At 71.3% G+C, this 20,170-nt stretch overlaps 2 protein-coding genes across 2 annotated transcripts; both read left to right on the top strand.

Moving 5' to 3' along the window:
* Positions 1 to 139: 139 nt before the first annotated feature.
* CHKB (choline kinase beta) lies at positions 140 to 4,520 on the top strand. Its single transcript, XM_076341107.1, has 11 exons — positions 140 to 290; positions 846 to 954; positions 1,137 to 1,250; positions 1,433 to 1,566; positions 1,815 to 1,919; positions 2,267 to 2,325; positions 2,490 to 2,577; positions 2,685 to 2,793; positions 2,982 to 3,088; positions 3,281 to 3,362; positions 3,520 to 4,520. Exons 1-11 carry the CDS (start codon positions 145 to 147, stop codon positions 3,574 to 3,576), a joined length of 1,110 nt encoding a protein of 369 aa, XP_076197222.1. The 5' UTR covers positions 140 to 144; the 3' UTR covers positions 3,577 to 4,520.
* A 2,454-nt stretch (positions 4,521 to 6,974) lies between these two features.
* Positions 6,975 to 18,223, top strand: CPT1B (carnitine palmitoyltransferase 1B). The gene is made up of 19 exons (XM_076328565.1): positions 6,975 to 7,052; positions 8,915 to 9,074; positions 9,157 to 9,296; positions 9,786 to 9,957; positions 10,912 to 11,013; positions 11,108 to 11,245; positions 11,466 to 11,543; positions 11,631 to 11,738; positions 11,966 to 12,050; positions 12,156 to 12,351; positions 13,071 to 13,256; positions 13,342 to 13,447; positions 13,946 to 14,062; positions 14,813 to 14,977; positions 15,108 to 15,242; positions 15,945 to 16,097; positions 16,598 to 16,711; positions 17,599 to 17,691; positions 18,134 to 18,223. The coding sequence occupies exons 2-19, from the start codon at positions 8,934 to 8,936 to the stop codon at positions 18,221 to 18,223; spliced, it is 2,319 nt and encodes a 772-aa protein (XP_076184680.1). The 5' UTR covers positions 6,975 to 7,052; positions 8,915 to 8,933.
* Positions 18,224 to 20,170: the final 1,947 nt, after the last annotated feature.

Genomic DNA, 20,170 nt, shown 5'->3' with positions numbered 1-20,170 from the left:
CCGCTCACGCCCATTGGCCGCGCTTCGCCACCTCATCGCCGGGCGCGCTTTCCGATTGGACCGCCGCCCCAGCCCCGCCCCGCCGGGCCGCGACGGGCGGCTCCGCCGCCCGTCGCCGCCCGGCGGGACGGGGCTGGGGCGGCCATGGCGGCGGCGGGACGGGGGAGCGGGACCGGGGACGGGGCCGTGCCCGCCGCCACCCGCCTGCAGGCCTACGCCTGGTGCCGGGAGTTCCTCGCCGGTTCCTGGAAGCTCATCGGGCCCGAGGAGTTCGGTATCGGGCCCGTCAGGTACGAGGCGGAACCGGCAGCCGCAGCCGGCTCCCCCCCCCCCCCGCCGGTGTCCTCGCCCCGCGACCCCCTGCGCCGCCCCGGTGTCCCTGTCATACCCTCCGGTGCCCCCCGGTGCCCCTGTTATCCTCCCCCCGGTGCCCCAGTCCCCCCTCGACCGGGGGCCCGGTGCGTCGTGTCCCGTCCCCCCCCCCCCGGCGGTGGCCCTGTCGTCGTCCCCCCCCTCCCGGTCCAATTTCCCCAATCCCCCCGTCGGGAGCCCCAGTCTCTCCCCAAGTCGTGTGTCCCCCCGGTGCCCCTGTTGCCCCCCTGACCGGTGGCCCAGTCGTCCCCACAGTGTCCCCCAGTTGCCCCCCCCCCACCCCCCAAACGGTGGCCCAGTCCCCTGCCAAGTGCCCCAGTCCCCCCCCTCCGCTCCACCCCCCAAGTGCCCCTGGCCCTCTCGCAGTTGCATCCTCCTCCGGGTACCCCAGTTGCCCCCCCCGCCATGCCCAAGCCCCCCCCCCCCCCCCCCCGGTGACACCCCCGCAGCCCCTGACCCACCTGTGCCCGCAGCGGGGGGCTCAGTAACCTGCTGTTCAAGTGTGCGCTGCCGGAGCACATCCTCAGCGTGGGGGACGAGCCCCGGCAGGTCCTGCTGCGTGTCTACGGGGCCATCCTGCAGGTGAGCGCAGGCAGTGCCGGGCACCCCCCCACGACCGGGAGCCCCCCCGACTGGCAGCTCCCGAGCAGCTGCAGGGCTCGGGCCTCTGCCGGCATCTTCCTCCCGGCCCGGGCCTGGCAGCTGCCCCGTGTCTCCTGCGGGGCTGCCGGGGCAGGGGCCGCGAGGGCTCGCTGTGTCCGCAGGGCGTGGACTCGCTGGTGCTGGAGAGCGTGATGTTTGCCATCCTGGCCGAGCGGGCGCTGGGGCCACGGCTCTACGGGGTCTTCCCCCAAGGGCGGCTGGAGCAGTACATTCCGGTATGGGACGGGCTCTCCCCCCGGCCCCATCCTGCGGGAGCCCGCCTCGGGGGGCTCCTCACCCCAGCTCCGGCCGGCTGCCGCAGGAAGAGACGCCCCACGGGGGCTTCTCGTGCTGCCGAGGGCAGAGCCGGCTCCCCGGGGCGGGCAGGCCGCTCACATCGCTGCTGTGTCCCCCCCAGAGCCGGCGCCTGCGAACCGAGGACCTGCGGGACCCCGACATCTCCAAGGAGATCGCGGTGAAGATGTCCCGGTTCCACGGCATGGTGATGCCCTTCAACAAGGAGCCCAAGTGGCTGTTTGGGACCATGGAGTGGTGAGGGCAGCCGCTGTCCTGCGCGGGCTCCCAGATCACCTCAGCCCCTGAAATCCCGCGGGGTCCGGAGCACGGGGAGGTGTCCCGGCTGGCTGCCGGCGGGGCCCACGGGAACAGGGCGCAGAACAGCTCCGCGGCAGCTCCTCGGCGGCCCCGGCTCTGCGCTGGGCTGGGGAGGGAGGTGATGTGGTGGGGTGGCAGCGCCCAGGGGCGTTCGTCCCGCCGCAGTGCTGTCTCCTGCGCTCCAGGTACCTGAAGCAGATTTCGGAGCTCACCTTCCCTGAGGAAGGGCAGCTGAAGAAGTTCAACCACCTCAAGACTTATAACCTGCAGGAAGAGATGAAGAGCCTCAGGTGAACCTGACCTGCCCACTGGCATGGCACAGGGCGGGGGCTGACCCTGTTTCGTTGCCAGCCTCCCCGTGGGGAGCCGGGGGTGACGCAGCTTCTGTGGAAACTGGTCTCCTCTGTCCCGTGTCCTCGGGGCCCTCCACCCGAGGGCCCCGCGCAGGCCCTGGGGGATGGCTCTCGGAGGGGTCCCTGCGTCCCCGGGGCAGGCTCCTCGCGCTCTGGATCCCAGCTCTGTCCGTAGCTCTGTCCGCCCACGTGCAGCGGCAGCGGCAGCCCCTGCGTCCCTGCAGCTGGTGGGCGAGGGCCGGCAGGTCCTGCCCCTGCTGAGGCGTCTCTCCCCTGAACTGCAGGGAGCTGTTGGAGTCCACCCCCTCGCCGGTGGTCTTCTGCCACAACGACGTCCAGGAGGGTGAGTGCAGCGGGCGGGCGGCTGCGTCCCCTCGCAGAGGCCTGGTCCTGCAGTCGGTTTCTCTCCCTGCCCCTCCCACCCCTGCCTGCAGCTGCCCCCCCGGCTTTGGGACAGCTGGTGGGTCCCCCCCCGGCCCACCCTGAGCCAGCCCTGTCTCTGCGCAGGGAACATCCTGCTGCTGGCTGGGCACGAGGCTTCCTCCTCCGACAAGCTCATGCTCATTGACTTCGAGTACAGCAGCTACAACTACCGGTGGGTCTGGGGGCTGCGGGGGGGCTGGGCTGGGCTGGGCCCCGCGCGGGGGTCCGGTCTCCTGCTTGCGAGAGGCCGGGGCTCTGCTCACCTTCCCCTTTCCCCAGGGGCTTCGATATCAGCAACCACTTCTGCGAGTGGGTTTACAACTACACCCACGATTCCTGGCCCTTCTTCAAGGCTTCCCCGGAGAACTACCCCAGCCGGCAGCAGCAGGTAGAGCTGCCCTGTCCCTCGGCAGCAGGCAGGGGGTGCTCCCAGCGAGGGGGGGTGAGGCAGGGGGGGGGCCTCGTGGAGGCTGGCGGGGGTGTGCCGGACGTGGCAGTGCCGGGGCGGTGCAGGCAGCCCAGCCCCCTGCCCGCCATCGATGGGCAGCGTCCCTGCCTGCTCTGTGCCCCTTCCAGCTGCATTTCATTCGGCACTACCTCTCGGAGGACTCGGGGCGACGCGGGGACACTACGCACGAGGAGCAGGCCCGCATCGAGGAGGAGATGCTCACGGAGATCAACCGGTGAGGGGCACGCCGGGGCAGAGGGGGTTCCCTGCGGCCACAGGGGCCGTCCTGGGGGTACGTCCCCTGGTCCCCGCTGCGCAGAGAGGGCAGCATCCCCAAAACCCTCCCTCCTCCTGCTCCCTCCTGCATGCCGTTGGTGTGGGGCAGGGGAGGGGGGTCCCGGCGGGGCTGACGGCTGCTCTCCATCAGGTTCGCTTTGGCCTCTCACTTTTTCTGGGGCCTGTGGTCCATTCTGCAGGCGAAGATCTCCACCATCGAGTTCGGGTACCTGGTGAGCGCTGCTCGTGGGTGCCTTGTTCAGGGCTTGCCCGGGGATCCCTTGCACATCGCCCTTCCTCTGACGCAGGGTGTCGGGGCGGGGGGGTGGTCGGGGGACTGGGGGTATTGGGGGGGCGCAGGCAGTCCCTGACTCCCCTTTCTCGCCCCAGGACTACGCACAGAGCCGCTTCGAGGCCTACTTCCAGCACAAGGCGCAGTGCTCCTGAGAGCGGCTGCCTCAGCCCTGCCTGCACGCGCCTCGACGCCGCAGCCTCCCCCTGCCCGCCCCGGCAGCGCCCGTGCCGCCGGGCAGGCCAGGGACGCGATGTCCCCTCCCGGGTGGGCTGCCCCCCATGCTGCGAGGGTGGCTGCCCCCCAGCCTGGGCTGCTGGTTTGGGGGCTGGTGTCTGTCTCTGCTCCCCAGGGCTGCGCAGGGATGCAGGGAGAGGGGTGGGTCTGCCCGGGCGCGTGCCCCCTGGAAAAGGGGACGTCCTACTTGGAGAGGTGGCGCGTCGGCCGTGGGGCCGCGTCTTTGCCATCACTCCTGCAGAGACGGCCCCCGGCAGAGGGGGGAGGCAGTTGCCCCAGCCCTGCCTGGCAGTGCCCTGTCCCTGCCTGCCCCTGTGGTGCTGCCTGCGGCTGCCCCCCGCTGCCTCTGGCACGTCCCCCCCGTGGCGGCGTGTCCCTTGCCTCTGCGCTGCTGGCACTGAGCGGGGCTTGAGCTGCGGGTCCCAGCTGGTGGGAGCCCCCTGCCCTGGCCAGCAAGGGGGAGGCTGGTGCAGCCTGGACCAGGGCGGGGAACGGGTGCCTCGGCTGTCCTGGCTGCCCCTTGCACGGTCCTGCCTGGAGCTGTGGTCCTGCCTGTCGAGAGGGGTCCAGGCAGGGATGCTGAGAGGTCCCAGGGTGCTGCTGGGGGCAGAGGGGTGTGGGGGACCTACCCTTGCGTCTCATTCCCCCCCACACCCCTTCCCAGACCTCTGGGGCCGAGGCAGGACCTGCGAGCTGCTCCGCCGGCCCCTGTGCCCCAGCCTGGCTTCCCTGCGGCTCTTGGCCGTGCGGCCTCGCTGCTCGGCCGGGCCGGGGCCGGGGCCGGGGCCGGCAGCTGCTCCTTCCCTCCCCTCCCGACAGCAGAATGTAAACTGTCCTCAGACCAATAAACGCTGCGGTCGTGCATGGCGCCTGCTTGCTGTCCATGTCCCCGCGGCCACCACCTCCTCCCTGCTCGACCGCAGCCCCGGGCTGTCCCAGGCTGTCCTGCCTCCTACTGCTGGGCTGTTGCAGCAGGTGGGGGGCTGCCCCACAGCAGCATGTGCCACCCCCCTCCCCAGAGCCTCCAGCCAGCACTGGGGTGGTCGGCGGGGGCTGTGACTTGGGATGGGCAGCGGGTGCCGCAGCTTATGCCTGCCCAGGGCCGGGCTGGAGGGGATGGCGGGGGGCACAGGCTGCGATGGAGACACAGGAGCCCGGGGCCATGCCCCATCCCTCGCCCTGGAGGTATGCTCCCAGTGCCCACCCCACACCCTGGGGCGGGTGCTGCCCCCCACCCTGCCCCTGCGGCCAGTGAGGAGGGTCTCGCCCATCGTGGCAGCTCTGGTTTGCACCATGGCAGAGGAGATGCTGCCCCATCTCCTCCCGCCTGCGCTGCTCCAGGCCTTCGGTTATTCTGTCTGCATCTCTGGGTGATGTCTGGTGCTATCCTGACCCCCGCTGCAGCCCCACCGGGAAGGGGCAATGCTCTGCGGGTGCTTAGGGGAGCAGGCAGGCATGGGTTCGCTGCTCGCCCCCTCCCCTGCCTGATGGTCTCTGTTTCCCCCAGAGCCGGGGTGTTGGTTGGCTTGTGTCCACCCCCTGCTCCAGGCCACCCCGGCCCCCCCAGGACCTTCCCTGGCCCATGGTGCAGTCGGCAGAGCCCTGGGGCCGTGAGCTGACCAGGGCCCGTGGGGGCTCGCAGGCGGCGTGGGAGCAGGGGGGAGCCGGGCTTACCCCAGACCTCAGCCCCACACCCCCAGTGCAGCCCCAGCCCCGGGGCTTCAGACCCTGGTCCTGACCCAGCCCGTGGGTGCCGGTGCCGAGGGACTTGGCTCCCCGCCCTGGTGCTGCTGCTGGGGCTGGCCTGGCGGGCGGAGGGAGCGGGTGCGTTGGGGTGCTGGTCTCCCCCGGGGGGTGCAGGAGGTCCCGGAGGCAGCTCTGCACCCCCCGCAAGGAGAGCCTGGGCCCCCCCAGCCCTGGCACACGGCCCCTGCAGGGCTCTGCCTGCTCCTAGCCGGGCCTGGCAGCGGGTCACGGCTCTGTCCATCCACGGCAATGAGTGGAGCTTTGGCATGGCGCAGCTCTTCAACGACACCTTCCCCATCACCAGCTCCCGGAGCGGCGGGGGCTCGTGGCTTCGCCTTCCCCTTGGCCACCTTCCCCTGCACCCCCTGGCCGGGGCTGCGCTGCACTGCCTTCTGCCTGGCCCAGGCTGCCCCGGCCGGGAGCTGCCCACTGGCACACGGTGGAGCCGAGCATGGGGGGTCGGGGCCCAGCACTCCCCCTCAGCGCTCGCCCAGCTCCTCTTTCACCCACATACCGGCTATTTATAGCCCCATGGCCGGCAGGCAGCTCAGCAGGGCACGGGCTGGGGGCTCCTTCCCTGCCGGCCGCCTGGCCCCAAGCCAGGAGCGGAGCAGAGGCCTGGGGGTCTTGCCCCGGGGCTGAGCCCTGGCCATGGCAGGCACTGCGCACACACCCGAGCACACATGCAGCTGCAGCAGCGTGCACGTGTGTGCGCCCCGCATGCACCCCCACCATTGCTGGGGAGGCAGCCCTTCCCCCAGGACGGGGTCTGGGGGGGCCGTGGCCAGCGGGCAGTGCTGCTGCTGCGCTGGAGTCTCCTCCAGATGCCCTTCCAGCTGCGGCCGGGCAGCACGGGCAGCTGCCTCCGGTCTGCTCCAGAGCGAGCGGGGAGGAGAAGGCCAGGGCCTCCCGAGCACGGTGGGCAGTGGCCTCTCTTCTGCCTGCCCTGCTCTGCTGCCGTGGCACGGCAGGATCTGTCCCCATGGCCCTGTATGGTCCAGGGAGCGGGACAGGCCCTGCACAGCCCTGCCCCATGCACGGACCCCCGGGACAGCCCCATGGCCCATGGCCACGCTGCCCACAGCAGAGCCGGGATGGGGGAACCGGCTTGCAGTGGCGCAGGGACCTGCCTGGGGGAGCCGGTCTCTCCTTGGGGTGCAGGGCCAGGGTGCCGGTCTGTTCCCAGGGATGCAGGTCCCTTCCCAGGGTGCGGGTCCCTTCTTGGGGAAGACGGTCCCTGCCCGGGGATGCAGGTCCCTTCTCAGGGTGCGGGTCCCTTCTTGGGGAAGACGGTCCCTGCCCGGGGATGCGGGTCCCTGCCCGGGTGCGGGTCCCTGCCCGGGGTGCCGGTCCTTTCCCGGGGTGCCGGTCCCTGCCCGGGGTGCCGGTCCCTTCCTGGGTGCGGGTCCTTTCCCGGGGTGCCGGTCCTTTCCCGGGATGTCGGTCCCTGCCCGGGGTGCCGGTCCCTGCCCGGGGGAGGAGCGGGGCCGCGGGCGGTGCGGGGGAGGAGCGGCGGCCGCCGCTGCCATTTCGGGCCATGGAGCAGGTCCCGCCCGCGGTCGGTGTCCGGTTACCGCCGCCGGGGCGCAGCGGGCGCAGGGAGCCGCCGTCCCCGGGGCTGCCGCCCGCCGTCCGCGCCCCCGAGCAGGTACCGGGCACCCGGGCGGGCGGGCGGGGGGACCCACGCGTGGGGGAGCCCCGCGGGGGCGGGGGCCGCACGGGGCGGGCACCCCCGGGCGACGGGGGACCCCGCGGCCCCGCACCCGCCCCGCCCGGCGCCGGGTCCCCACCCGTGTCCGTGGGGGAGCGTCCTCCAGACCCCCTCTGCACCCCGTGCCCCACGGCTCCCCGCGCTGCTGTGGGTCGTGCCTGTGCTGCCCCGGTCCCGCCGCCCCCCGCCCCGCCGCCCCCGGCCCGCAGCGCAGCCCCGGGAGTGGGGCCCGAGGGCCGCGGGGAGGGCTCCGTGGGCCGGGCGGCGGTTTCTGGCGGGGCCGCCCCTCCGAGGGGCTCCGGGGCTGCGCGTCCCGGCGGGCCCGGCGCGGCCCCCGGCGCCCCGGTGACCTTGCGGCGCTCGCTGCGGGGCGGGGGGGGCCCGGCCCCACGGGGGCCTCGTCCCACCCGCGGACATGGGCCCTGCGGGGTCCCCGGGAGCCTGCGGTGACACTGCCGTGCCGTGACATGCAGTGCCGTGCAGCGCAGTGCCGGGCCATGCTGTGCCGCGCCGTGCAGTGCAGTGCCATGCCGTACTGTGCCGTGCAGTGCAGTGCAGTGCAGGGTGATTCCATGCAACGGTGCAGTGCAGCCTGCAGCCGTGTTGTGCTGTGCCATGCCGTGCAGTGCTGTGCAGTGCCATGCAGTGCCGTGCCATGCCGTGCAGTTCAGGGTGATTGCCTGCAGCGGGGTGTGGTGCAGTGCAGCCTGCAGCCGGGCAGTGCCACGCACTGCGGTGCACTTTAGTGCAGGGTGACGCAGTTTAATGCAGTGCCGTGTGGGGCAGCGCAGCACAGGGCAGTGCCGTGCCGTGCGGGGCAGTGTAACGCAGTGTGGTGCAGCACAGCGCAGAGCGATGCAGTGCGGTGCAGTGCAATGCACCCCAGTGCAGCGCAGTGTAGCTGTGTGGTGCAGCACAGCGCAGAGCGACGCAGTGCAGTGTAGCCGTGCAGTGCAGTGCGGTGCAGTGGTAGCGGTAGTGGCGTGACCTGGCTCTTGCCGAGCTGCTGCTGTTTACCTTCAGCCCAAGGACGCCCTTGTGAAAGGGCGCCCTTAGCACACCCGCACCGGGGGCTCCCCCCGCCCTGAGGCCCCCCCTACCCCGAGGCCTGGGCTCCAGCAGAAACCGCAGGCCCAGCAGCCCTCGGGCTGAGCCCCAGGCTGGCACCGGCTGCGCTGACACCGGAGGGTCCCCAGGGACCCCACGGGAGCCCGGCTGTGCCCGCAGAGGGGTCCCTGCTCGCCCTGCAGCTCCTGCTGCTGCCTCGGCCAGCGGCGTTCCCAGCGCAGCCGCGGCTGCCTGCACAGGGACGGCGTGTGCCGCGTACTGGCACAGGGGCAGGTGCTGCCTCGTCCTCCGAGGGTTTTGCTGTGGGCAGGGGCCGGGCAGCTGCCCGCGAGCGGGGGTGTGTCCACGCCACCGTCCCCTCTCCCTGAGCGCTGGGGACGGTGCCAGGGCCGGTGGCGGCACTGACCCTTCCCTCAGTGGGCGCCCGGCCAGCGCCGCGTGACTGGGACGGGGCCGCAGCAGGCAGCGTGCGCACCGAGCTGGCAGGCTCCCATGGGACGCAGCCGTCCTGGCACTGTGGCGGACACGCCACTTCCGAGGCCACTCCGGTGCCCATGCACCGTGCTGGCCGGGGCAGCGCCATGGCAGACGGCCCCCCCTCGGGCAAGGGCACGCACCGCCCCCCTCCATGGCTTTGCCCACCGAGCTGGGGCGCTGGGGCCAGGCAGAGGTCCCCCCTCCATCCCGGGCAGCGTGTCCCGGGGGTGACCATCCCCGTGCCCCCCCTGCAGGTGCTGGCAGACCCCCAGGATGGCGGAGGCTCACCAGGCCGTGGCCTTCCAGTTCACCGTCACCCCCGAGGGCTTAGACTTCCACCTCAGCCGCGAGGCGGTAAAGCAGCTCTACCTCGCCGGCATCTCCTCCTGGAAGAAGCGCTTGGTCCGCGCCAAGGTGGGCCCAGCCAGGGTTAGCTGGACGGTCGGACCCTCCCATCCCTGCCGTCCCTGCCACCCTGACCCCCCTGTGCCCACAGAACAGCTTCCTGACCGGCGTCTACCCCGCCTCCCCCTCCAGCTGGATGGTGGTCGTGATGGCCACCGCCGGCTCCTTCTACTGCCAGGTCGACCCCTCCCTGGGGATGATCGCCCGCATCCGCCACTGCCTGCCTGAGAGGTAAGCGCAGGCAGCTCGGCCGGGGGGACCACCCCCCCACACCCCATGGGCATGGTCCCACCCGCCACATCCCCTGGAAGGGGACCACCCCCCCCAACCCACGGGCACGGCCCCACCAGCCACATCCCTTGGTGGGGACCACCTGCCATGTCCCAACTCATGGGCATGGTCCCACCTGCCATGCCCCTTGGTGGAGACCACCCCATGCATCCCCCAACTCCATGGGCACAGCCCTACCTTGCCCTGTCTCCCAGGGGCACCCACCCTGCATGTCCCCAACTCCACCGGCATGGCCATGGGGGCCTGCAGCATCCCCCAGGGGGTCCCACCCCACACATCTCTACCCCATGGGCACAGCCCCACTTGGAGACCTCCCCCGGGGGGGGGGTGGGGTCCCACTTCATGTCCCTCAACACCACGGGCATGGCCCTGCATGGGGACGTCCCCCAGCCCGTCACGTCCCCCCCCTCACCCCCTCTGCCCTTGCAGCCGCCTCCTGAGCTACGAGAGCCGGACGATGGTGAGCGCCGCGCTCTTCTCCACTGGCGTCTGGCTCTCTGCCGTCCTGCTCTTCCGGCAGGCGCTGAAGCTGCTCCTCTCCTACCACGGCTGGATGTTCGAGCCCCATGGCAAGATGAGCCGCAGCACCAGGATCTGGGTGGTGAGCGGCGCCTGCAGCCGGCACCGGCACCCAGCACTGGCACCGGCCCAGCAGGGCAGGGCAAGTGGTGCCAAGCCAGGGTGCTGCCGGCGTGGGTGCAGGAGGATGCTGCGGCACGGGGTGCAGAGCATCTGCGTCTGCATGCATGTGTGCATGTGTGCGTGTGCACATGTGTGTGCGTGTGCACGTGTGTGTGCGTGTGTGCATGTACAGCACGGTGGGTGCCGGGGTGCTGGCGGGGGCTGCGAAGCTGCTGACGGTGGGGACGAGCTGAGCCTGCTCCGTGGCACGGAGACGGTGGGTGCCGAAGGCCCAGAGGAGCCGCAGGAACCAGGCAGCGAGGCCGGGAGCCGCTCCGTGCAGCTCTGCCCGGGTGGGCACAGGCAGGAGCAGCTGCCCAGGCCAGGATGTCAGGGGCAGCGGGCAGGGCTGGGACCCGGCTGTGGTGCAGGGCAGCATGCAGGGCTGGGGCAGGATGAGCATGCAGGGCTGGGACCCAGCCGCGGTGCGGGAGCAGTATGCAGGGCTGGGACCCAGCTGCAGTGCAGGACTGGGACCGGCCACGGTGCAGGGGAGCATGCCGGGCTGGGACAGAGGGGTGTGGAGGGCTGGGACAGGGGTAGCGTGCAGGGCTGGGATGCGGCTGTGGTTCAGGGTGAGCATGCAGGGCTGGGACAAGGTGAGCGTGCAGGGCTGGGACCCAGCTGCAGTGCAGGTGCAGCGTGCAGGGCTGGGACAGAGGGGTGTGCAGGGCTGGGACAGGAGCAGCATGCAGGGCTAGGACCCGGCTGCGGTGCAGCAGGAGGATGGAGGGCTAGGACCCGGCTGTGGCGCAGCCGGCACACACAGGACTCCCAGTGCCGGCAGCAGGAGCTGGTGTGCGGGTGATGCATGGGCATGCCGTGGTCCTGCAGCTCTGCCCCATCCCCTCCATCCTCTCCACGTGCCTGGCAGGCGCTGATGAAGGTGCTGTCTGTCCGCAAGCCCCTGCTCTACAGCTTCCAGACCTCTCTGCCCAAGCTCCCTGTGCCCCCCGTGGAGGCCACCATCACCCGGGTAAGGGGCTGGGATAGGACCGGGGAGGGGGGTGTCCATCCATGGTGGGACGAGGAGGGGGTGGGGGGTGTCACACTGAGCCCCCTCCCTGCAGTACCTGGAGTCGGTGCGCCCGCTCATGGATGACGAGAAGTACAGTAAGATGGAGGCTCTGGCCAAGGAGTTCAAGGAGAAGACAGCTCCACGGCTGCAGAAGTACCTGATCCTCAAGTCCTGGTGGACAACCAACTACGTGAGTACCCTGGGCTTCTCGGGTGCTGGAGTGGGGGGGATGTGGCGGTGGTCCCCCCACCTCCAGCAGCAGGGATGGTGACCCCAACCCAAACCCACGGTCCTGTTGTCCCCCCATGATCATGGGAAGGGGGGACTTGGGTCTTCCTGGGTGGCCCAGCTGGGTCATTAGGGGCAGGGGGTCCTGCACCCCGTCCCCATCCCTGTCCCTGTCGCTGCAGGTGAGCGACTGGTGGGAGCAGTACGTCTACCTGCGCAGCCGCAGCCCGCTCATGGTCAACAGCAACTACTATGCCATGGTAAGGGGGGGGACGACTGCCGGCATGACCGAAAGCCCCACCGGGTCCTCCCCGGCATCGTCACCAAGCCCCATCCCTCGTCCCCAGGATTTTCTCTACGTGACCCCCAGCCACGTCCAGGCTGCCCGGGCAGGTAACGTGGTGCACGCCATCCTGCTGTACCGCCGCAAGCTGGACCGCGGGGAGATCCCCCCGGTGAGCACCTGGGGGGCTGGGGGGGTCCGGTGGGGCTGGGGGGTTTGGGGGGAGCAGGGGGGCAGGGGAGGCTGTGAGGCAGGGGTAGGGCCGGGGGGAGTCGCCGTGGGGCTGGCACGGGGTCACGGGGCTGCTGGGAGACTCAGGGGGGCCGGGGTTGGGGGGTACAGGGGGTGGAGGTGGGGGCGCAGGCGCCCTGGCCCCCCCCTCATGGCTGCCCCGCACAGGTGATGGCGCTGGGCATTGTGCCCATGTGCTCCTACCAGTCGGAACGGATGTTCAACACCACCCGCATCCCCGGCAAGGAGACGGGTACGGGGGGCCGGGGGGGGCACCCCGTGCGGGGTCTGTCCTGGGTGGGGTCCTGGAGCCGTGGGGTGGCCGTGACACCGGTGTCACCCCTCCCCCCCCCCCCAGACACACTGCTGCACCTGGTGGACAGCAAGCACCTGGCCGTCTACCACAAGGGCCGCTTCTACAAGGTCTGGCTTTACTACGGGGGGCAGCTGCTGCGGCCCCGGGACCTGGAGCTGCAGTTCCAGCGCATCCTGGACGACCCCTCGCCCCCCCAGCCCGGCGAGGAGCAGCTGGCGGCACTCACCGCCGGCGAGAGGTGCCGGCACCACCACGGGGTCCTCACGCTCCGGGCAGGCTGTGGATGCTGTGCACGCTGCCCGGGGCGGTGGGAGCAGGGCCCCAGGGGATGGACGAGATGCTCCAGGATGGGGACCCTGGGGCCACCCGTGTTGGGGGGGGCTGCAGCGTGGGTCGGGGCATGGGGGCAGTGGGCTCGGGGGCCTCAGCGGGACCGTGGGCATCACCAGCCCCGCAACCTCATGGCTCCTGGTGCCAGACCCGGGGGCCACCCATGGGTGGGGGGACTGCAGCATGGGTCGGGACATGGGGGCAGTGGGCTTGGGGCGCTTGGCGGGATGGTGGGCATCAGTAGCCCCACGCCCTCACGCTCCTGGTGCCGGACCCTGGGACCTCCCATGGGTGGGGGCTGTGGTGTGGGTTGGGACGGTGGGCTCGGGGGGGCTTTGCAGGACGGTGGGCATCATCAGCCCTGCACCCTCACGCTCCCGGTGCTGGACCCTGGGACCACCTATGGGTGGGAGCTGGGGTGTGGAGGTGGTGGGCTCGGGGATCTTCGCGGGACAGTGGGCATCGCCAGCCCCACGCTCTCACACTCCCGGTGCCGGACCCTGGTGCCACCCATGGGTGGGGGGCTACGGTGTGGATCAGGGAGGTGGGCTCAGGGGGGCTTGGCAGATGGTGGTGGATCTGGCCATCACCAGCCCCCCCGCGCCCTCACGCTGGCGGTGCCGGCAGGGTGCCCTGGGCCGAGGCTCGAGCCCGGTTCTTCAGCCACGGGAAGAACAAGGCGTCGCTGGATGCCATCGAGCGGGCGGCCTTCTTCCTGACGCTGGACGAGGAGGAGCACGGCTACAGCCCGGGCCAGGAGGGCTGCATGGACGCCTACGCCAAGTCCCTGCTGCACGGCCAGTGCTACGACCGGTTGGTACCCCCCCCAACCCCCCCCCGCCCCAGCCACCCACCCCCGCGGCGCCCACCCTGCCCTCACCCCCCCCCTTCCCCGCAGCTGGTTCGACAAGTCCTTCACCCTGGTGGTCTACAAGAACGGGAAGCTGGGGGCCAACGCCGAGCACTCCTGGGCCGACGCGCCCATCATCGGGCACCTCTGGGAGGTAACGGGGAGGGTGGAGGGGGGTGCCCCCAAGCTGGGCACCCCCAGGCTGGGCACCCATATAGGGCACCCCAGCTGGGCACCCCTATTGGGCTCCCCAAGGATGGGAATCCCCAGTGGGCACCCCCAGGCGGGCATCCCTATTGGGCACCCCTGTTGGGGACCCCCAGGGTGGGAACCCCCATTTGGGTACCCCCAGAGGTGGGCATCCCCAGGCTGGGTACCCCCAGGCTGAGCACCTCCATGGGACACCCCCAGCTGGGCACCCCAGTTGGGCACCCCCCTCCTGGGGGCAGGGTGCGTCCCAGGGGGCTGCCCTGGGGGGAGCCCTGGGACAAGCTGGGGTGAGTGGGGCTGCGGTGGTGGGGGGTGTGGGGCTGCCCTGGGGTGAGTGGGACAGCCGGGGGGGGGGACTGGGGGGGGGGGATGGGGCGATGCTGGGGGGGCTCGGGGGGCCATGGGGCCAGTGCCCCACGCTCAGGGGCACCTCTCTCCCCAGTTCGCGCTGGCGACAGACAAATTCGAGCTGGGCTACACGGAGAGGGGTCACTGCCTGGGCGAGCCCGACACCCTGCTCGCCCCACCCCAGCGTCTCCAGTGGGACATCCCCCAGGAGGTGGGTCCAACCCCCGAGTGCCCCCACCCTGGCCCTGCAGGCAAGCTCTTGGGGTCCCCCTGCGCCCCACAGCTTCGAGGTGGGCTCTCTGCACCCCGGCCACCCCCTGCGCCCCACAGCTTCAGGATGGCCTCTCTGCACCCCAGTCAGACCCCTGCACCCCACAGCTTCGGGGTGGGCTCTCTGCACCCCGGCCACCCCCTGCACCCCACAGCTTCGGGGTGGGCTCTCTGCACCCCGGCCACCCCCTGCGCCCCACAGCATCAGGGTGGGCTCTCTGCACCCCGGCCACCCCCTGCGCCCCACAGCATCAGGGTGGGCTCTCTGCACCCCGGCCACCCCCTGCGCCCCACAGCTTCGGGGTGGGCTCTCTGCACCCCGGCCACCCCCTGCGCCCCACAGCATCAGGGTGGGCTCTCTGCACCCCGGCCACCCCCTGCGCCCCACAGCATCAGGGTGGGCTCTCTGCACCCCAGCCACCCCCTGCGCCCCACAGCTTCGGGGTGGGCTCTCTGCACCCCGGCCACCCCCTTGCGCCCCACAGCATCAGGGTGGGCTCTCTGCACCCCGGCCACCCCCTGTGCCCCACGGCATCAGTGCACCGGGGACCCATTGGCCCTCCGGTGTCCCGGTGCCCCTGGCTGTGCCCAGGGCTGGGGCTGAGCCGTCAGCGTCCCTCCACCCCGGGTGATGGGGGGGCTGGAGGCTGGTGCCGCACACCCTGTCCACCACGGCTGCGCCTCTCCGCAGTGCCGTGCCACCATCGAGAGCTCGTACCGCCTGGCCAAGGCGCTGGCCGACGACGTGGACTTCTGCTGCTTCCAGTTCTCCGACTTTGGGAAGGGGCTGATCAAGAAGTGCCGGACCAGCCCCGACGCCTTCATCCAGATCTCCCTGCAGCTCGCCCACTTCCGCGTGAGCTGCCCTGGACGGGACAGGGATGGGGATGGGGACAGGGACAGGGATGGGGATGGCGACGGCGACGGGGATGGGGAGGGGACAGCATTCTCCGGGCACGCCCCGGTCTGACTTGGCCTCTCCGCAGGACAAGGGCTGCTTCTGCCTCACCTACGAGGCCTCCATGACACGGCTCTTCCGTGAGGGCCGGACGGAGACAGTAAGGTCCTGCACCGCCGAGTCCACCGCCTTCGTGCGCAGCATGGGGGATGCCCGGCAGACTGTGAGCAATGCGCCAGGGTCCGAGTCTCCAGCCCCCAACCCCTCCTCCCCGGACCTCCCCTCCGAGCCCTTGGCTCCGTTCTGCTGTCCCCAGCTGGGTCGGGGCTGTCTCTGCACAGCCTGGCTCAGCCAGCACCTCCCCTCTCCCTGGTGGTCCCTGGGGAGGTCCCCATCCCCCATAGAGGTCCCTGTCACGAGGGGAGGTCCCCGTGCCTCACAGCAGTCCTCATCCCTTGGGGAGGTCCCCATCTCTGGCAGATGTTCCTATTCCTTGGGAATGACCCTGTCCCTGGAGAAAGTGCCAATCTCCGGAGGAGGTCCCCATCCCTCACGGAGGTCCCCGTCCCTCACGGAGGTCCCCATCGCTCATGAAGATCTCTCAGGGAGGGCCCCATCTCTGGCATAGTCCTTGGGGACGTCCCCATCCCTAGAGAAAGTGCCCATCTCTGGAGGGAGTCCCTGTGGAGATCCCCATCCCTTGGGGACATCCCTGTCCCTGGGAGAGGTGCCCATCCCTTGGGGACATCCCTGTCCCTGGGAGAGGTCCCCATCCCTCGGAACCGTCTCCTCCAGAGCTGCGCAGCTGTTGCCTCCCCCGGGCAGGACCAGGGAGGACTCACCCCGCGCAGAGGACCCGGTGTGGCCGGGTTAGGGGTGATGGGACCCCAGCCTGCCTTGCCCCTGAGCCCAGCTCTCCCCGCAGCGAGCCGAGCGCCAGCAGCTCTTCAAGCTGGCGGCCGAGAAGCATCAGCACATGTACCGCATGGCCATGACCGGGGCCGGCATCGATCGGCACCTCTTCTGCCTCTACGTGGTGTCCCGCTACCTGGGGGTGCAGTCCCCCTTCCTGGCCCAGGTGAGCCCAGGCGGGTGCGGGGGCACACGGCACTGCACAGCACCGCGCCGTGATGGTGACACACGTGGCACGCAGGGGGCTGCATGGGCATGCGGAGGGAAAGCCACCCCCCCCTTATGTGTGTCACCAGCACACGCGTGTGCAAGGGCAGCACGCACTGCACGTGGCTCGGGCGCATGCGTCCAGCTGCCATCGCTGGCGTGTCGCCGCATGCCACAGCGACAGCACCCTGTGCGTATCACCCTGCGCGTGGCACAGCCAGCCGGGCGCTGCAGCCGGGCTGTGCGCGGGGATGCGGTTGCCTGTGCCACGCGGGTGTGCAGCGCCCGCGCCCCACACGGTGACACCAGCACACACGTACCTGCCAGGCCCTGTGCGCCTGTGGGCAGTGGGCTGCAGCAGGTTGCAGCGGGGCGCAATGGGGTGCAGCGGGGTGTAGCAGGGTGCATTGGGGCACAGTGGGGTGCTTGGCCAGAGGCACTGACGCCTGCTCCGGGCAGGTGCTGTCGGAGCCCTGGCGCCTCTCCACCAGCCAGACGCCGCAGCAGCAGCTGAAGCTGTGCGACCTGAGCAAGCACCCTGACCTCGTCTCCACCGGCGGTGGCTTTGGCCCCGTGAGCATCCCCCGGGGGGCCTGGGGGGCCTGGGGGGGGGGGGGGGAGGGTCAGCAGGGCTGGGGGGGAGCAAGGAGGGGGGAGGTGTGCACAGGGTGGAGGCAGGCAGGTGGGTGTGCAAGGGGGCGGGCGTGTGGGTGTGCAAGGGGTAGGCGTGTGGGTGTGCAGGGGGGTGGGTGTGCAGGGGGGCGGGTGTGTGGGTGTGCATGTGGGTGTGCAAGGGGGCAGGCGTGTGGGTGTGCAGGGGGGCGGGTGTGTGGGTGTGCAAGGGGGCGGGCGTGTGGGTGTGCAAGGGGTAGGCGTGTGGGTGTGCAGGGGGGCGGGTGTGCAGGGGGGCGGGCGTGTGGGTGTGCATGTGGGTGTGCAAGGGGGCAGGCGTGTGGGTGTGCAGGGGGGGCGGGCGTGTGGGTGTGCAAGGGGTAGGCATGTGGGTGTGCAGGGGGGCGGGTGTGCAGGGGGGGCGGGCGTGTGGGTGTGCATGTGGGTGTGCAAGGGGGCAGGCGTGTGGGTGTGCAGGGGGGCGGGCGTGTGGGTGTGCAAGGGGGCGGGCGTGTGGGTGTGCAAGGGGTAGGCATGTGGGTGTGCAGGGGGGGCGGGTGTGCAGGGGGGGCGGGCGTGTGGGTGTGCATGTGGGTGTGCAAGGGGGCAGGCGTGTGGGTGTGCAGGGGGGTGGGCGTGTGGGTGTGCAAGGGGCAGGACTGTAGGTCTGTAGCACATACCCTGCCGTGGCTCTGGGTCAGGCACGTGCCCCACGCCGGGTGCCCCCTGCCCCATGGCCCAGGCGGGTGCCCCCGGCGGGTGCCCCAGGTGGGTGCCCGGTGCCCCCAGGGGTGCCGTGGCCCTGCTCATCCCCCCCCCATCCCCCCCCCCCCCCCCCCCCCCCGCAGGTGGCGGACGATGGCTACGGCGTCTCCTACATCATTGCGGGCGAGAACCTCATCACTTTCCACGTCTCCAGCAAGTTCTCCAGCTCCGAGACGGTGAGAGCCCCGGGGCTGGGGCTGGGGGGTCCCCTGAGAGGGGGGTTGGGGGCTCCCCAGGCAGGGCCGGGCAGGGCAGGGCAGGGCAGGCAGCGGTGGCTCTCCCGGTGCTGCCGCTGCCATCCATGCTGTAGGGTCTCCTGTGCGGTCCCCATGGGCCTGGGGCAGCCCCTTGACCCTGACCCCACTGCATCCCAGCCCCTCTCCCATGGGATCCCCACCATGCCGCGTCCCAGCCCTCCTCCTGTGGGACCCCCACCTCACTCCAGGCTTGTGGTGCTGCCTGTGTGGGACCTGCCAGGGGTCCCAGGGTGCAGGGGGTGCCCCAGGGGCTGGGGGGAGGGGGGGGGGAGGTGAGTCCTGCTCTCAGGGGGCCAGGGGCCACAGGGGTCCTGCTCTCAAGGGGGCAGGGGCCACGGGGCTCACGGGTGCTGCCCCGCAGGACTCGAAGCGCTTTGGGAGGAACATCCGCCAGGCCATGCTGGACGTCGCCAAGCTCTTCGACAAGCCGGCTGAGAAGGCGGGGAACTGAGGGGGGGGGGTGGGCTCAGACCCCAGCCCGGGGGAGGGGACGACACGGAGCCGGGGCTGGTGGGGGCTGCTCTGAGCCCTGGTGCTGGGCAAGGCGGGGGGGGGGGGGGGGGCGGGGAGGGGGCAGCGAGGGTGTTGCTGCTCTGTACATGTTTCCAATAAAGGCTGTTGGTGTGAGCCCCTGCCCAGCTCTGCACCCGCCATCGGGCTGGGGACCCCTGCATCGGGCAGGCGCACCCTGGGCTGGGGACCCTGGCACCCGCCGCGTCCCCACAGGGGTCCTGGCAGCCGGTGGGCACCGGCCAGTGGGTGCAGGCAGCGGGTGCGTCAGCAGCTCCTGGGGCAGCGGATGAAAGGTGCCGTGGGGCGGTGACCGGTGAGCCGTGCCCGCCAGCCGCCTACGTAGCGGTGACGGGGAGTGTGCAGCGGGGCACGGCGGCAGAGATGTGCACTGCACAGAGCCCCTCGGCCGTGTCTGGCACTGCGGGACGCCTTGCCCCGTGCAGCGCCCGACAGTTGGAGGTGGCCAGCACCCTCCTCCCGCCAGCTGCCCGCACCCATCGAGCTTGCAGAGCTTCGACGCAGCCCGGTCAGCACCCGCAGGGTGTCTGCTGGGGGCACGGGGGGTCCAGCCAGCCCAGAGCTGCTTGGTGGGCGAGGGGCCAGGCAGGCCCGGCACAGGGCTTGGAGCCCCCCCCCCACGGGCACTTTGTCCCGGGATGCTCCGGCTCTGGGACACAGGCTGAGTCCACCCGGCACCCACACCCTGCCTGCACACCCTGTACCCAAGCTCCTGCCTTCACACCCTGCCTTACCCCCCCTTTCTGTGCCCCTGCCTGCTTCCCCTCCTGCGCTGCCAGAACTGCCCGATGTCCCCGCGCAGAGGGACACAGTGAGGGGGTGACGGGGAGGTGGCAATGCAGTGACATCCCCGGAGCAGGCACGGATGCTGCGACCACCGTGGGCTGCCGAGCCGGGGTCCCTCCTGCAGCTGGGCGCAGGGGCCACTGTCACCCACATCCCCAAGGGGGGGTGGGGGTGCAACCTCCAGCCGTGCACCCCAATTCAGCTGAGGAGGGCCCGGAGCATCGACGGGGCGTGGGGACACCGGGTGGGAGCTGCCGTCTGCCCATGCCAGTGCCAGTCCCCTTGTGTGAGCATCTGCCAGCCCCTGCCCCGGGCCCGGTGCTGGGCTGCATCCTGCACCCTGACCCCACACTAGGGCCGCATCCTGCACCCTGATGCTGCATTGGGGCCACATCCTGCACCTGGGCCCCATGGCCCAGCCCCACGGCCAGGGATCCCCTGGTTCGGACCTGGAGCCCCCCAAGTGCAGTGGGGACCCCAGAGGCCACAAGCAGGTGCCTCTGCCAGGCAGCTGTGCTGCGTCCCTGGGGGTGAGCAGGAGCTGCTGGTGCGTGTCTGGAGCCACGACGAGTGTCTGGAGCCACGGCTGGAGCCACACCGGGAGCTGCTGGTCCCTTCCTTATCTGATCCTCAGCTGTGGGCAGCACGCCCAGCCCTGGCCCTGGTCCTCTCCCCAGCGCTGCAGCACCTTAACCCCCCGCCCCCCAGCCTGGCCCTGCTCAGGGGGGCTGCATGCCCAGGGGGACGGCACCCCTGTGACAGGGTGCTCCCTCCCAGCACCCCTTGTTCCCCCACGGGTCCCTCCCCATCACCCTGCTCCTCCCCGCGGGTCCGTGCCCATCACCCGGCATCGCTTGGCGTCGCTTGGCTCTTGTGTCGTGTCATGCTGAGGTGCGGCGCTGCCTGGGGGTCTCAGCTGCTGCCACACCCACCCGTGGGGCAGCGACCCGGCCCCCACGCTGGCCAGTTCTCATGCTGGAGCCGTGTGTGCTCACGCCAAAGTGGTGGGTCCTCACATCGGTGTGGTGGGTGCTCACACCAGTGAGGTGGGTGCTCATGCTGGACCCGTGTGTGCCACACC

This window comes from Aptenodytes patagonicus, chromosome 1 (genome assembly GCF_965638725.1).
Source record: "Aptenodytes patagonicus chromosome 1, bAptPat1.pri.cur, whole genome shotgun sequence".
NCBI classification, from domain to species: domain Eukaryota; kingdom Metazoa; phylum Chordata; class Aves; order Sphenisciformes; family Spheniscidae; genus Aptenodytes; species Aptenodytes patagonicus.
Note: the sequence above shows the minus strand (reverse complement) of the source record. Positions and strands in the feature narration are given on the sequence as shown.

Bases quoted from the DNA above. Each gene is read 5' to 3' on its own strand.
- CHKB (XM_076341107.1), top strand. From the start codon at position 145: ATGGCGGCGGCGGGACGGGGGAGCGGGACCGGGGACGGGGCCGTGCCC. The intron at 2,794-2,981 runs GTAGAGCTGCCC...TGCCCCTTCCAG, and splicing joins ACCCCAGCCGGCAGCAGCAG to CTGCATTTCATTCGGCACTA. The intron at 3,363-3,519 runs GTGAGCGCTGCT...TTCTCGCCCCAG, and splicing joins CCATCGAGTTCGGGTACCTG to GACTACGCACAGAGCCGCTT.
- CPT1B (XM_076328565.1), top strand. From the start codon at position 8,934: ATGGCGGAGGCTCACCAGGCCGTGGCCTTCCAGTTCACCGTCACCCCC. The intron at 11,739-11,965 runs GTGAGCACCTGG...TGCCCCGCACAG, and splicing joins ACCGCGGGGAGATCCCCCCG to GTGATGGCGCTGGGCATTGT. The intron at 12,352-13,070 runs GTGCCGGCACCA...CGGTGCCGGCAG, and splicing joins GCACTCACCGCCGGCGAGAG to GGTGCCCTGGGCCGAGGCTC.